The sequence below is a fragment of the Capra hircus genome, chromosome 1 (assembly GCF_001704415.2).
Source record: "Capra hircus breed San Clemente chromosome 1, ASM170441v1, whole genome shotgun sequence".
NCBI lineage: Eukaryota > Metazoa > Chordata > Mammalia > Artiodactyla > Bovidae > Capra > Capra hircus.
The window spans coordinates 116177221-116188732 of record NC_030808.1 but is presented as its reverse complement, the minus strand read 5'-3'; the positions used below and the strand labels follow the sequence as shown (position 1 = coordinate 116188732).

Sequence of the window (11512 nt, the reverse complement as noted above, 5' to 3'; positions counted from 1 at the left end):
ATCACAATCACAGAAAATTAACCAGTCTGATCATATGGACCACAGTCTTGTGTAACTCAAATAGCTAAATAGCTATTTAAATAGGGATCATATATGGAAGATGGATGAAACTTATTCTTTGTGATTTAACTACATATATGGATTCTGAAAGGAAGTCAGGAAGAGGTCACTGTTTTAAAAATTGGGATATAGCTGCTTCATAATATTGTGTTAGTTTCTGCTGTACAACAGTGTGAATCAGCTGCATGTACACATATATCCTCTCCTTGGACCCCACTCCCATCCCATCCATCTGGGTCATCACAGAACACTGAGCTGTGCTCCTTGCTATAGTAGGTTCCCACTAGCTATCTATCTGTGAAAGATATATAAAAGTATACACTGTCCGAGGAGGCCTTATAAATAGCTGTGAAAAGAAGGGTAGTGAAAAGCAAAGGAGAAAAGGAAAGATATACCCATTTGAATGCAAATTTCCAAAGAATAGCAAGGAGAGATAAAAAAGCCTTCCTCAGCGATCAATGTAAAGCAATAGAGGAAAACAATAGAATAGGAAAGACTAGCGATCTCTTCAAGAAAATTAGAGATACCAAGGGAACATTTCATGCAAAGATGGGCTCAATAAAGGACAGAAATGGTATGGACCTAACAGAAGCAGAAGATATTAAGAGCAGGTGACAAGAATGCACAGAAGAACTATACAAAAGAGATATTCATGACCCAGATAAACACAATAGTGTGATCACTCACCTAGAGCCAGACATCCTGGAAAGTGAAGTCAAGTGGACCTTAGGCAACATCACTGCAAACAAAGCTAGTGGAGGTGATGGAATTCCAGTGGAGCTATTTCAAATCCTGGAAGATGACTCTATGAAAGTGCTGTACTCAATATACCAGCAAATTTGGAAAACTCAGCAGTGGCCACAGGACTGGAAAAGGTCAGTTTTCATTCCAGTCCCAAAGAAAGGCAATGCCAAAGAATATTCAAATTACCGCACAATTGCACTCATCTCACATGCTAGTAAAGTAACGCTTCAAAATTCTCCAAGCCAGGCTTCAGCAATACATGAACCATGAACTTGCAGATGTTCAAGCTGGTTTTAGAAAAGGCAGAGGAACCAGAGATCAAATTGCCAACATCCGCTGGATCATGGAAAAAGCAATAGAGTTCCAGAAAGACATTTATTTCTGCTTTATTGACTATGCCAAAGCCTTTGACTGTGTGGATGGATCACAATAAACTGTGGAAAATTCTGAAAGAGATAGGAACACCAGACCACCTGATCTGCCTCTTGAGAAACCTATATGCAGGTCAGGAAGCAACAGTTAAAGCTGGACATGGAACAACAGACTGGTTCCAAACAGGAAAAGGAGTACATCAAGATTGTATATTGTCACCTTGCTTATTTAACTTATATGCAGAGTATATCATGAGAAACACTGGGCTGGAGGAAGCACAAGCTAGAATCAAGATTGCCAGAAGAAATATCAGTAACCTCAGATATGCAGATGACACCACCGTTATGGCAGAAAGTGAAGAAGGACTAAAGAGCCTCTTGATGAAAGTGAAAGAGGAAAGCGAAAAAGTTGGCTTAAAGCTCAACATTCAGAAAACTAAGATCATGGCATCTGGTCCATCACTTCATGGCAAATAGATGGGGAAACAGTGTCAGACTTTATTTTTCTGGGCTCTAAAATCACTGCAGATGGTGATTGCAGCCATGAAATTAAAAGATGCTTACTCCTTGGAAGGAAAGTTATGACCAACCTAGATAGCATATTAAAAAGCAGAGACATTACTTTGTCAACAAGGTCTGACTAGCCAAGGCTATGATTTTTCCGGTGCTCATGTATGGATGTGAGAGTTGGAGTATAAAGAAAACTAAGCACCGAAGAATTGATGCTTTTGAACTGTGGTGTTGGAGAAGACTCTTGAGAGTCCCTTGGACTCCAAGAAGATCCAACCTGTCCATCCTAAAGGAGATAAGTCCTGGGTGTTCATTGGTAGGACTGATTTTGAAGCTGAAACTCCAATACTTTGGCCACCTGATGTGAAGCCCTGACTCCTTTGAAAAGACCCTGATGCTGGGAAAGATAGAGGGCAGGAGGAGAAGGGGACAATAGAGGATGAGAAGGTTGGATGGCATCACCGACCTAATGAACATGTGTTTGGGTGGACTCCGGGAGTTGGTGATGGACAGGGAGGCCTCGCATGCTGTGGTTCATGGGGTCGCAAAGAGTCGGACACGCCTGAGCAAGTGAACTGAGCTGGTACACTGACATGGTCGTGTATATGTATAGTCTTGTCAATTCTAATCCCCCAGTTTTGATCCAATAAAAGGAATACATTAATTGGAACTTGTAGGGAACAAGGTATAAAGAAGGTTGAGACGTGCTTGCAAACGAGACTCTCAACCAGGGCTGAACATTTTTGCAAACGAGATGTTCTGCCCAGTGTCGGGAACTAGGTTTAAAGAAGGTTGAGAAGTGCTTGCAAACGAGACTCTCAACCAGGGCTGAACATTCTTGCAAACGAGATGTTCTGCCCAGTGTAGGGAACTAGGTTTAAAGAAGGTTGAGAAGTGCTTGCAAACGAGACTCTCAACCTGAGCTGAACATTCTTGCAAACGAGATGTTCAGCTAAGAATCCTGTTTGTTCCCATGGGAAAAGAACATTGCTTGCACACAAGGATGTTTCTCTGATTCCCCAAAAGGAACAGACCTTGGGACAAAACGGATTCTAAGTTGATAAGGAAGTTCCCCCAAACAAAGTTTTAGCTGCAGTAAATAAGCCAAGGTAAAGGTTATCTCGCCCTGCGCCTGCGCACTGTATAGTCTCTGAATCATAGTGCTTGGCAGCTTGCCCTGTAGGTTGTTGTGCAAGGGATATAAAATAAAGCAGCTGTAAGAAGCAAGTGTTAAAAACATAAAGATTTAAACCACTCTGCAGTGTTGGTGTTTCATTCCGTCGCCGGCATCTGGCGCCCAACGTGGGGCTCGACTGAACCGAAAGGGTAAGCACCCCGGGGCAAAAGGCTAAAAGGGGGACTTTCGGAAAATAGAGAAAAAGAGAAAAGAATAAAAATCCGAAAGGGTAAACACCCCGGAGCAAAAGGCTGAAAGGGGGACTTTCGAAAAAAAGAAAAAAAAAAAAATCCGAAAGGGAGAGCACCCCGGAGCGAAACGCTAAAAGGGGGACTTTCGAAAAAAAGAAAAATAAGAGAAAAAGAACAGAGAAAAGAGAGAGAAAAAAAAAAAAACTATGGGAAATTCCCCATCTTTAAAGTCACAATATATAGAACTGGTTAAGGGGCTCCTGCATTCTATAAAAATTAAAACGTCTACTCGCCGCTTGAGTGAGTTATTCTGTCTTATAGAGCAACATTGTTATTGGTTTCAATATCAAACAAAAGTACAGCTAAATTTAAAAAAATGAAAAGTGGTGCAAAAAGAGTTAAGAAGGCAACATCAAAAAGGAAATGTGATTCCTTTAAGGCTGTAGACTCTATGTAGCGCTATAACGCAGGCTTTAAAATTAATGGCTGCTGACAGTGAGGCCGCCTCATGTTATCTTGAGGAGGGGGCTTCACCTTGGCCTCCGCCCAAACCTCCAGATAATAGTAAAAATTCATCCACTGAGTCAGATAAAGATGTGAGTTCTGGGGAAGATTCAGATTCTGTAGAGGCAATGACTGCTGCCTTTTAAAAGGTTTTATTAAATAAAAAACAAACTTCCAAGGCTGTTAACCCTTCTGCACCACCTTACGCATCCCTATTTCTGGTAGCTGCCGACAAGGCTGAGGTTAAAAAAAAAAGTCAATGGTTTTAAAAGTACGGGAAAAAATATATTTTAGAAAATGCTTATTAATGACTCTCGTCCTTTAATGTCACTGATTATTAAAGGTAAACAGTTTGAAAGATTAGTGGATACAAGAGCAAATGTTTCGGTTATTTCTCTCCAGCAATGGCCTAATGACTAAAAAAAAAAAAATTCCTCTTGTTTTAACAGGCTTAAGATCAATAGCAGATGTGTGAAAAAGCGCTCAACCTTTGTCATGCCAATTGTCTAATAAAAAAAAGTATCTATTTCTTTTTACATTGTTAATATACCTATTAATATCTGGGGAAGAGATCTTTTATTTTCTTTAGAAACAACGCTCACCATCTCGTCGGAAAACTTGTAGCCACTGCTCAGATTCCTCGAGCTCTTCCATTAAAATGGTTAACTGATGTCCCTAAATGGGTTGAGCAGTGGCCGCTTCCAAAAGTGAAGCTCGAGGCTTTAGAACAATTAGTAAAAGAACAGCTTCAATCTGGCCATATTGAACCTTCTACGTCTCCTTAGAATTCTCCTGTTTTTGTCATTAAAAAAAAATCTGGTAAATGAAAAATGTTGACTGATTTAAGGGCAGTTAACAAATGTATAAAACCTATGGGAGCTTTGCAATCAGGTCTCCCTTCTCCTGCTTTGATTCCACAGGATTGGTCTTTGATGGTTTTAGATTTAAAAGATTGTTTTTTTAATATTCCTTTGCAAATAAAAGATAAAAATAAATTTGCTTTTACTATTCCAGTGTATAATCATGGGCAGCCCGTAAAACGTTATCAATAGACAGTGTTGCCTCAAAAAATGATTAATAGCCCTACACTTTGTCAGGAGTTTGTTAATCGTGCTCTTATTACTGTGAGACAACAATTTTCTAATTGTCTTCTCTATCATTATATAGATGATCTTCTATTGGCAGCTCCTAGTAAAAAAGAACGAGATACATTTTTTATTCATGTAAAAAAAACCTTAAGTGATTTTAATCTTCAAATTGCTCCTAAAAAAATTCAAACTAAATTTCCTATTTCATATTTAGGTGCTATTTTGGAACGACAAAAAATAAAACCTCAAAAAGTCCAAATTAGACGAGATAATTTAAAAACTCTTAATGATTTTCAAAAGCTTTTGGGTGATATTAACTGGTTACGTCCCATGTTAGGGATTCCTACACATCAATTGCGTCATTTATTTTCTACTTTAGAGGGTGATACTACTCTTAACAGTCCTAGATCTCTTACTTCTCAAGCAAAAGAAAAATTACACTTTGTAGAGCAACGGTTAAATAAAGGGTTTCTTACTTATCTACAACAAGATCAACCTATATATTTCATAGTGTTCCATACTCCCTATTCTCCTACTAAAGTTATTGCTCAATCTGCAGGGTTGATTGAGTGGGTATTTTTACCCAATAACTATACAAAAAAGCTTACTACTTATATGGATAAAATTGCTTTCCTTATTTTGAAAGGTCGAGGCCATATTACTCAGTTAATTAAAAGTGACCCTCAAACAATTATTACTCAACTTACTTCCACCCAAATTTCTAATTGCTTACAGTTTAATAAAAATTGGCAGATAGCTCTTACATCTTATTCAGGGACTTTTTCTAATCAATATCCTCAATCTAAAATGATAGATTTCCTTCGACATACATCAATGGTTTGTAAATCTCCTATATCTAATATTCCAGTTGAAAAAAAAACTATTTTTACAGATGCCAATAAAAATACTGCTGGCTATTAGACTGATACTACTTCTAAAGTTGTTCCACATTCCTTTTCTTCTGTGCAGCCTGCTGAACTTTGGGCCATTTGTTTGGCATTACAAGATTTTTTTGATATTCCTATTAATATTGTTTCTGATTCTAAATATGCAGTCTTTTCATGTATTTATCTTCCTAAAGCCACTCTACTGATAACTTTAAAAACTAATATTAATAAATTATTTTTTCAGGTTCAACAATTATTAATTAGGCGAACTAACCCTGTCTTTTTTACTCATATTCGAGCTCATTCTTCTCTCCCCAGACCATTATCTCAAGAAAATGCAAATATAAATGCCTTACTTTATCCTTTACAGTCTGCAACACAAAAACATTGCTTACATCATACTAATTCTAAAGGGTTACAAAAAACTTATTCGTTAACACGAAAACAAGCTCAACGCATTGTTCGTTCTTGTTCCATATGTGCACCATTTATTTTGCCCTTTGCCCCTCCTGGAGTAAATCCCAGAAGACTACAATCTAACCAAATCTGGCAAATAGATGTTGTTTTTATTTCTTCATTCGGTAAACAAAAATATGTTCATCATACTATAGATACTTATTCTCATTTTCAATGGACTACAGCTTTAAGTTCAAAAAAGGCAGATTCTGTTATTACTCATTTACTGTTTTGTTTTGCTATTATGGGCATACCTATAAAATTAAAAACTGATAATGCTCCCGCATATCAATCCTCTAAATTATCTCAATTTTTAAAACAATATCATATTAAGCACACTTTTGGTATTCCTTATAATAGTCAAGGACAAGCTATAATTAAAAGAGCTAATCAGACTCTTCGAAAATACATTAAAAAAATAAGAAAGGGGGAGAAAGGTGTGATATCACCAAGGGATGTATTAAATAAAACACTATTAACTCTTAACTTTTTGAATGTCTGGGTAAAAAGTAAGATTACTCCAGCAGAACAGCATTTTGGCAATTCAGAAAAGAAGACAAAAAGCTTTGAACATTCCCAGGTATGGTATAAAGATGAGATAAAGGGATGGGTTCCAGCAGTACTTCACTTCTTGGGGCGAGGGTATGCTTTTATTTCTGTGAATAATTCCAGGATCTGGGTTCCATTGAGATTGGTGAAGTTGCAGGATGAGCGACCCAATCGTGCGCCAGTTTCAGGAACTGTCAATGCAGAGGACTTTCACCTTTGCGACAAGAGAGGCAGGTCCACTGACATGGGGACAGTTGAAGAAGCTGACTCAAGAAGCTGAGAAAACATTGCAGGGATCATGACCCTCGTCTAGTTATAAATTTCTGATTGTAACTTGACTCAATGTATAAATCGTTCCTGGTGGGAAAATGGTAAAAACAAGATGGTCCATTCCAGTAATTGCTCTTCGGTCACTGTGAAAGCACGGGCTGACTCTGGTTGCCTGCGAGTCTCACTCGGCCGTGGTCGGGCTCTTTTGCTGTCGCTCGTCTTGTGAACGCTGTGCACACTCTTCTCCATCGATCCCGAAGAATGCTTGGCACTGTCATCGCATCAATTCTCGCCGTGGCTTCAGTAACAGCAACAGCAACTGTAGCAGGTCTTGCTTTGCATCAAGGCATACAGACTGCTGATTTTGTCAGGGAATGGCATAAAGATGCTCATTTATTGTGGCAACAACAGCATGATTTGGACGCTCAATTGGCTACTGATGTATTAAATTTACAACACACAGTTTCCTGGTTAGGAGATCAAGTGACTGTGTTAGCTACAAAGAGTGTGTTAAAATGTGATTGGAACTCATCTCACCTATGTGTAACCCCTGTTCCCTTTAATATGAGTGAGGATTGGGAAAAGGTAAAAAGGTCTTTAGTGGGACACCAGAATTTAACTGCTGAAATTATGAAATTGGAACAAACTATATTGTCAACTTTTAGTAAGACGCTGCCTGATATTCTTGGTTCTGATATACTGAAAAGTCTTCAAGAAGGATTAGACAACCTTAATCCTTTAGGGCATGTATCTACATTGTTAACAACATCCTTTGTGAATACTTTGTTAATTGTTGCTTTATGTTTTATTGCTTTTATAGTCTACCGGCGCTGGCAAAAAGGGAAACAATTGAAAGAAAAAGCTTTGCGTATTCAAGCGCTTATTCAGCATCTACAAGAAAAGAAAGGGGGAGATGTAGGGAACAAGGTATAAAGAAGGTTGAGAAGTGCTTGCAAACGAGACTCTCAACCAGGGCTGAACATTCTTGCAAACGAGATGTTCTGCCCAGTGTAGGGAACTAGGTTTAAAGAAGGTTGAGAAGTGCTTGCAAACGAGACTCTCAACCTGAGCTGAACATTCTTGCAAACGAGATGTTCAGCTAAGAATCCTGTTTGTTCCCATGGGAAAAGAACATTGCTTGCACACAAGGATGTTTCTCTGATTCCCCAAAAGGAACAGACCTTGGGACAAAACGGATTCTAAGTTGATAAGGAAGTTCCCCAAAACAAAGTTTTAGCTGCAGTAAATAAGCCAAGGTAAAGGTTATCTCGCCCTGCGCCTGCGCACTGTATAGTCTCTGAATCATAGTGCTTGGCAGCTTGCCCTGTAGGTTGTTGTGCAAGGGATATAAAATAAAGCAGCTGTAAGAAGCAAGTGTTAAAAATATAAAGATTTAAACCACTCTGCAGTGTTGGTGTTTCATTCCGTCGCCGGCAGGAACACTTAAAGCAGACTGGACACATTTCCAGGGAGTGAATCTACTTGCACTAAAAGTATACAAAAAGATACTGGAAATTCAAGTTACCATTGTATAAGAGTCTTTCACTGAGTGACAGTTTAACTAGATAACCTTTTAGTTTCCCTGAAAGTTGCAATAATATTTCAAGAATCATATTAAGACCAGGAATTAGGCACCATGGATGTGACTACACAGTTAATAAGGCAATAGCTTGGCCATAATGGAAGGCATTACTGACTCGATGGACATGGGTTTGGGTAAACTCCAGGAGTTGGTGATGGACAGGGAGGCCTGGTGTGCTGCGATTCATGGGCTCTCAAAGAGTCGGACACGACTGAGCCACTGAACTGAACTGAATGCAAATTATATTACCTAAATACACCACACAAATATACCTTTTTTGCTTGCTGTGGTTTTCTATAAGCTATTATTCATTGCCTATGATGTATTTTAACTATGAAATACTTATTTGAGAACTATTTTACTAAGCTGAATTCATGATAAAAATTTTGTTTATAGAATAACTGAAACATACATATAGATGTTATGATGTTTAAACTGTGTTTCCTTTCCAGATAGTAGTATATATTAGTTCTCTTTATTTGTAGTCCTGACATTTTTAACCATGGAAATGGCAATCCACTCCAGCACTCTTGCCTGGAAAATCCCATGGATGGAGGAGCCTGATAGGCTACAGTCCATGGGGTCACAAAGAGTCGGACACAACTGAGCGACTTCACTCACTCATATCTTCAGATTAATATTTTAAAAGTCTAAAATATAAATCTATATGTTTAATTGGGAAAATAGTAATAAAATAAAATGCTTTTTAAAAAAAAAACACAAAACCCAAAAGACACAAGCGGAATGTACAGCAGCAGACCCCTAAGATCTTCAGATGTTAAAAATACCAGTCACAGACAATAAACAAACTACAATTATTATCTTTAAATAATTAAAAATAAAATGCAAGCTTAAAGATATTGGCAGGAACAACAAGCAATACAAAGTGACATAGATTTGAAACTGATCCAAATTGAACTTCTATATAATAAAAATTAAGATAGATTGGACACAAAGAATTAATATACTAGGAGACTGGAAGAAATGGTACAGAATGCAGCATAAAGAGACAAAATGATGGAAAGAAACATAAAGGAGAATCTGTGATGTGAAGTTAGGAATGAGAAGGTCTAACATATTTAACCAGAATTCTAGAAGTTCCAGAGAGAGAAAGAAGACAAATATAATATCTGAAGAGATATGTTGGAATGTCAGCGGGATGGAGGGCTAGAAGATGCCAACACTCATCTCCCTGACAAAAAAGCAAGAATAAATAAGCAACTAAAAACTCAAAAAAACAGTTCAAGGAGAATTTTAGATGATAGAGTAACAGCAAAAAGACCTGTGGAGCTTAAAAATTAAGGATGGCCATAAAAAAGTACCAGAAGTATTTTGCCTACATCATTCTATTCTGTCAGTCTGGAGCTGCTGGACAGTAAGAGGAATCCCCTCAGAGGAATTCTGACCACTTGGAGAACAGGCGAAGCCCAGTAAGTTATTGTGGACATTTGCAGCTTTTGCTACAGAGGTCTCTCAGTCTTCACAGATGCTGATCCTAGCTAATATAGCAGCGAGGAGTGCCTCCTCCTTCTTCTACTATTAGAGGCTAGAGATGTTGCTTAGGTGAGATGTGCCCTCGGGGCTCCATTTGCTGTTGCGCTCCACTCTCAGGGATAAGGGGCCATAGTACCTTACCATGTGCCTATCTTGAGCTGCCGTTGCTCTATGCCACGCCTGACCCCAGGCTAGGGCTTCTTCCCACCGTTACCAACCTCCACTGCCCTGAGCCATGCACCCAGAGTCCAAAGTCTCTCTTTGACTGTCATTATCTGATGATGTTGCCTCCCCTTGAGTCCCACCCACCAGGTTCCAGGTTGCAGCTCTGAATAGCCATTTCCAGAGGCACTAATGCTGCTCTGGGACCCATCCCCCCATCCTAATTCTAGTCTCTGAACCATCATTTCTGAGACTGCCCTCCTGCTGCCCTTCATCCTGCCTCCTGGCTTCTTCCAGGTCATGGCCCCGACCCATCATTTCCAGAGGTGCTAATGCTGCCCTGAGCCCCACCCCACCCTCATCTCAGTTGGGGCTCTGGTCCATCATTGCTAGGACTGGATTGCTGTTGCCCTGATCCCTGTCCCTAGATGAAGATCTTATCTTTTATCCATCAGTGCTGAGACCGTGCTCCTAGTGTCCCGAATCCCACTTCCCCCATCACAACTCTGACCAGTCATTGCCAGGGTTGTGCTGTCACTGCTCTGAGCCCAGGTTCCAACACATGGCATAAATAGACCACCAGCAGCCATACTGCTGTTGTGACTGCATGCCCACGGGGGCTGGAGTTGGGACTGTAACCCACCTTCCCTAGGCTGTACTACTGTTGCATCTTGTCTGCTGATTCCGAGTCACTGCTGCACATTTTCATCTCAGGACCTGTACCATTGCTGCATTCATACCACGTCTTACCCTCATTTGTCAGCTGAGACCCAGGTATTATTAGTTCCACGGGAAACCTGCACACATTCACACCCGACCTGCAGAGTCTGGCCTCAATGAAAGGAGCGCATGAGATTGGACCACTGTGCCTTTCCAGGAACCAAAGATGCTGCATTCCACCTGGTTGGCACCTTTACAGCCATTTCAAGGTGAAAATCTTTCCTTACTAAAGCCAATCTGAAAAAAGTAGGATAACTGTGCCCTCAAATGCATAGAAAACAATGCAAATCTATCAGAAACGTAAAAACACAAGGAAACATGATACACCAAAGGAAGACAATAACATTTCAGTAACCATCCCCAAAGAAATGGATAGGCAAGTTGTTTGAAAAATAATTTAATATAATATAAGAAAGCTCAGTGAGATTAAAGAGAACACAGATAAATAAATGATGAATGTAGGAAGAATGAACAAAACAAGAAATTTTATAAAAAATAGAAATCATACAAAAGAACCAAACAAATTTTAGAGATGAAGATTACAGTGATAAAATGAAAAATGTAATAGACAGCTTCAGCAGCTGGCTCAGTCAGGTAGAAGAACAAACCTGTTAGCTTGAAGATAGATCTCTTGATATTATCCAATCAGAGGAAAATAAAGCTAGAATGAAAAAGGAATTACATTAAAATTATAATTAACAAGAGCCTAAGTGGACTGGGACATGATTAAAAGAAAAAATATTCACA

At 39.2% G+C, this 11512-nt stretch overlaps 1 protein-coding gene across 1 annotated transcript; it reads left to right on the top strand.

Annotated features, from left to right (window-relative positions):
• On the top strand, window positions 2961-7815 carry LOC108636081 (endogenous retrovirus group K member 7 Env polyprotein-like). Its single transcript, XM_018048944.1, has 2 exons — window positions 2961-3011; window positions 6661-7815. Exon 2 carries the CDS (start codon window positions 7069-7071, stop codon window positions 7738-7740), a length of 672 nt encoding a protein of 223 aa, XP_017904433.1. The 5' UTR covers window positions 2961-3011; window positions 6661-7068; the 3' UTR covers window positions 7741-7815.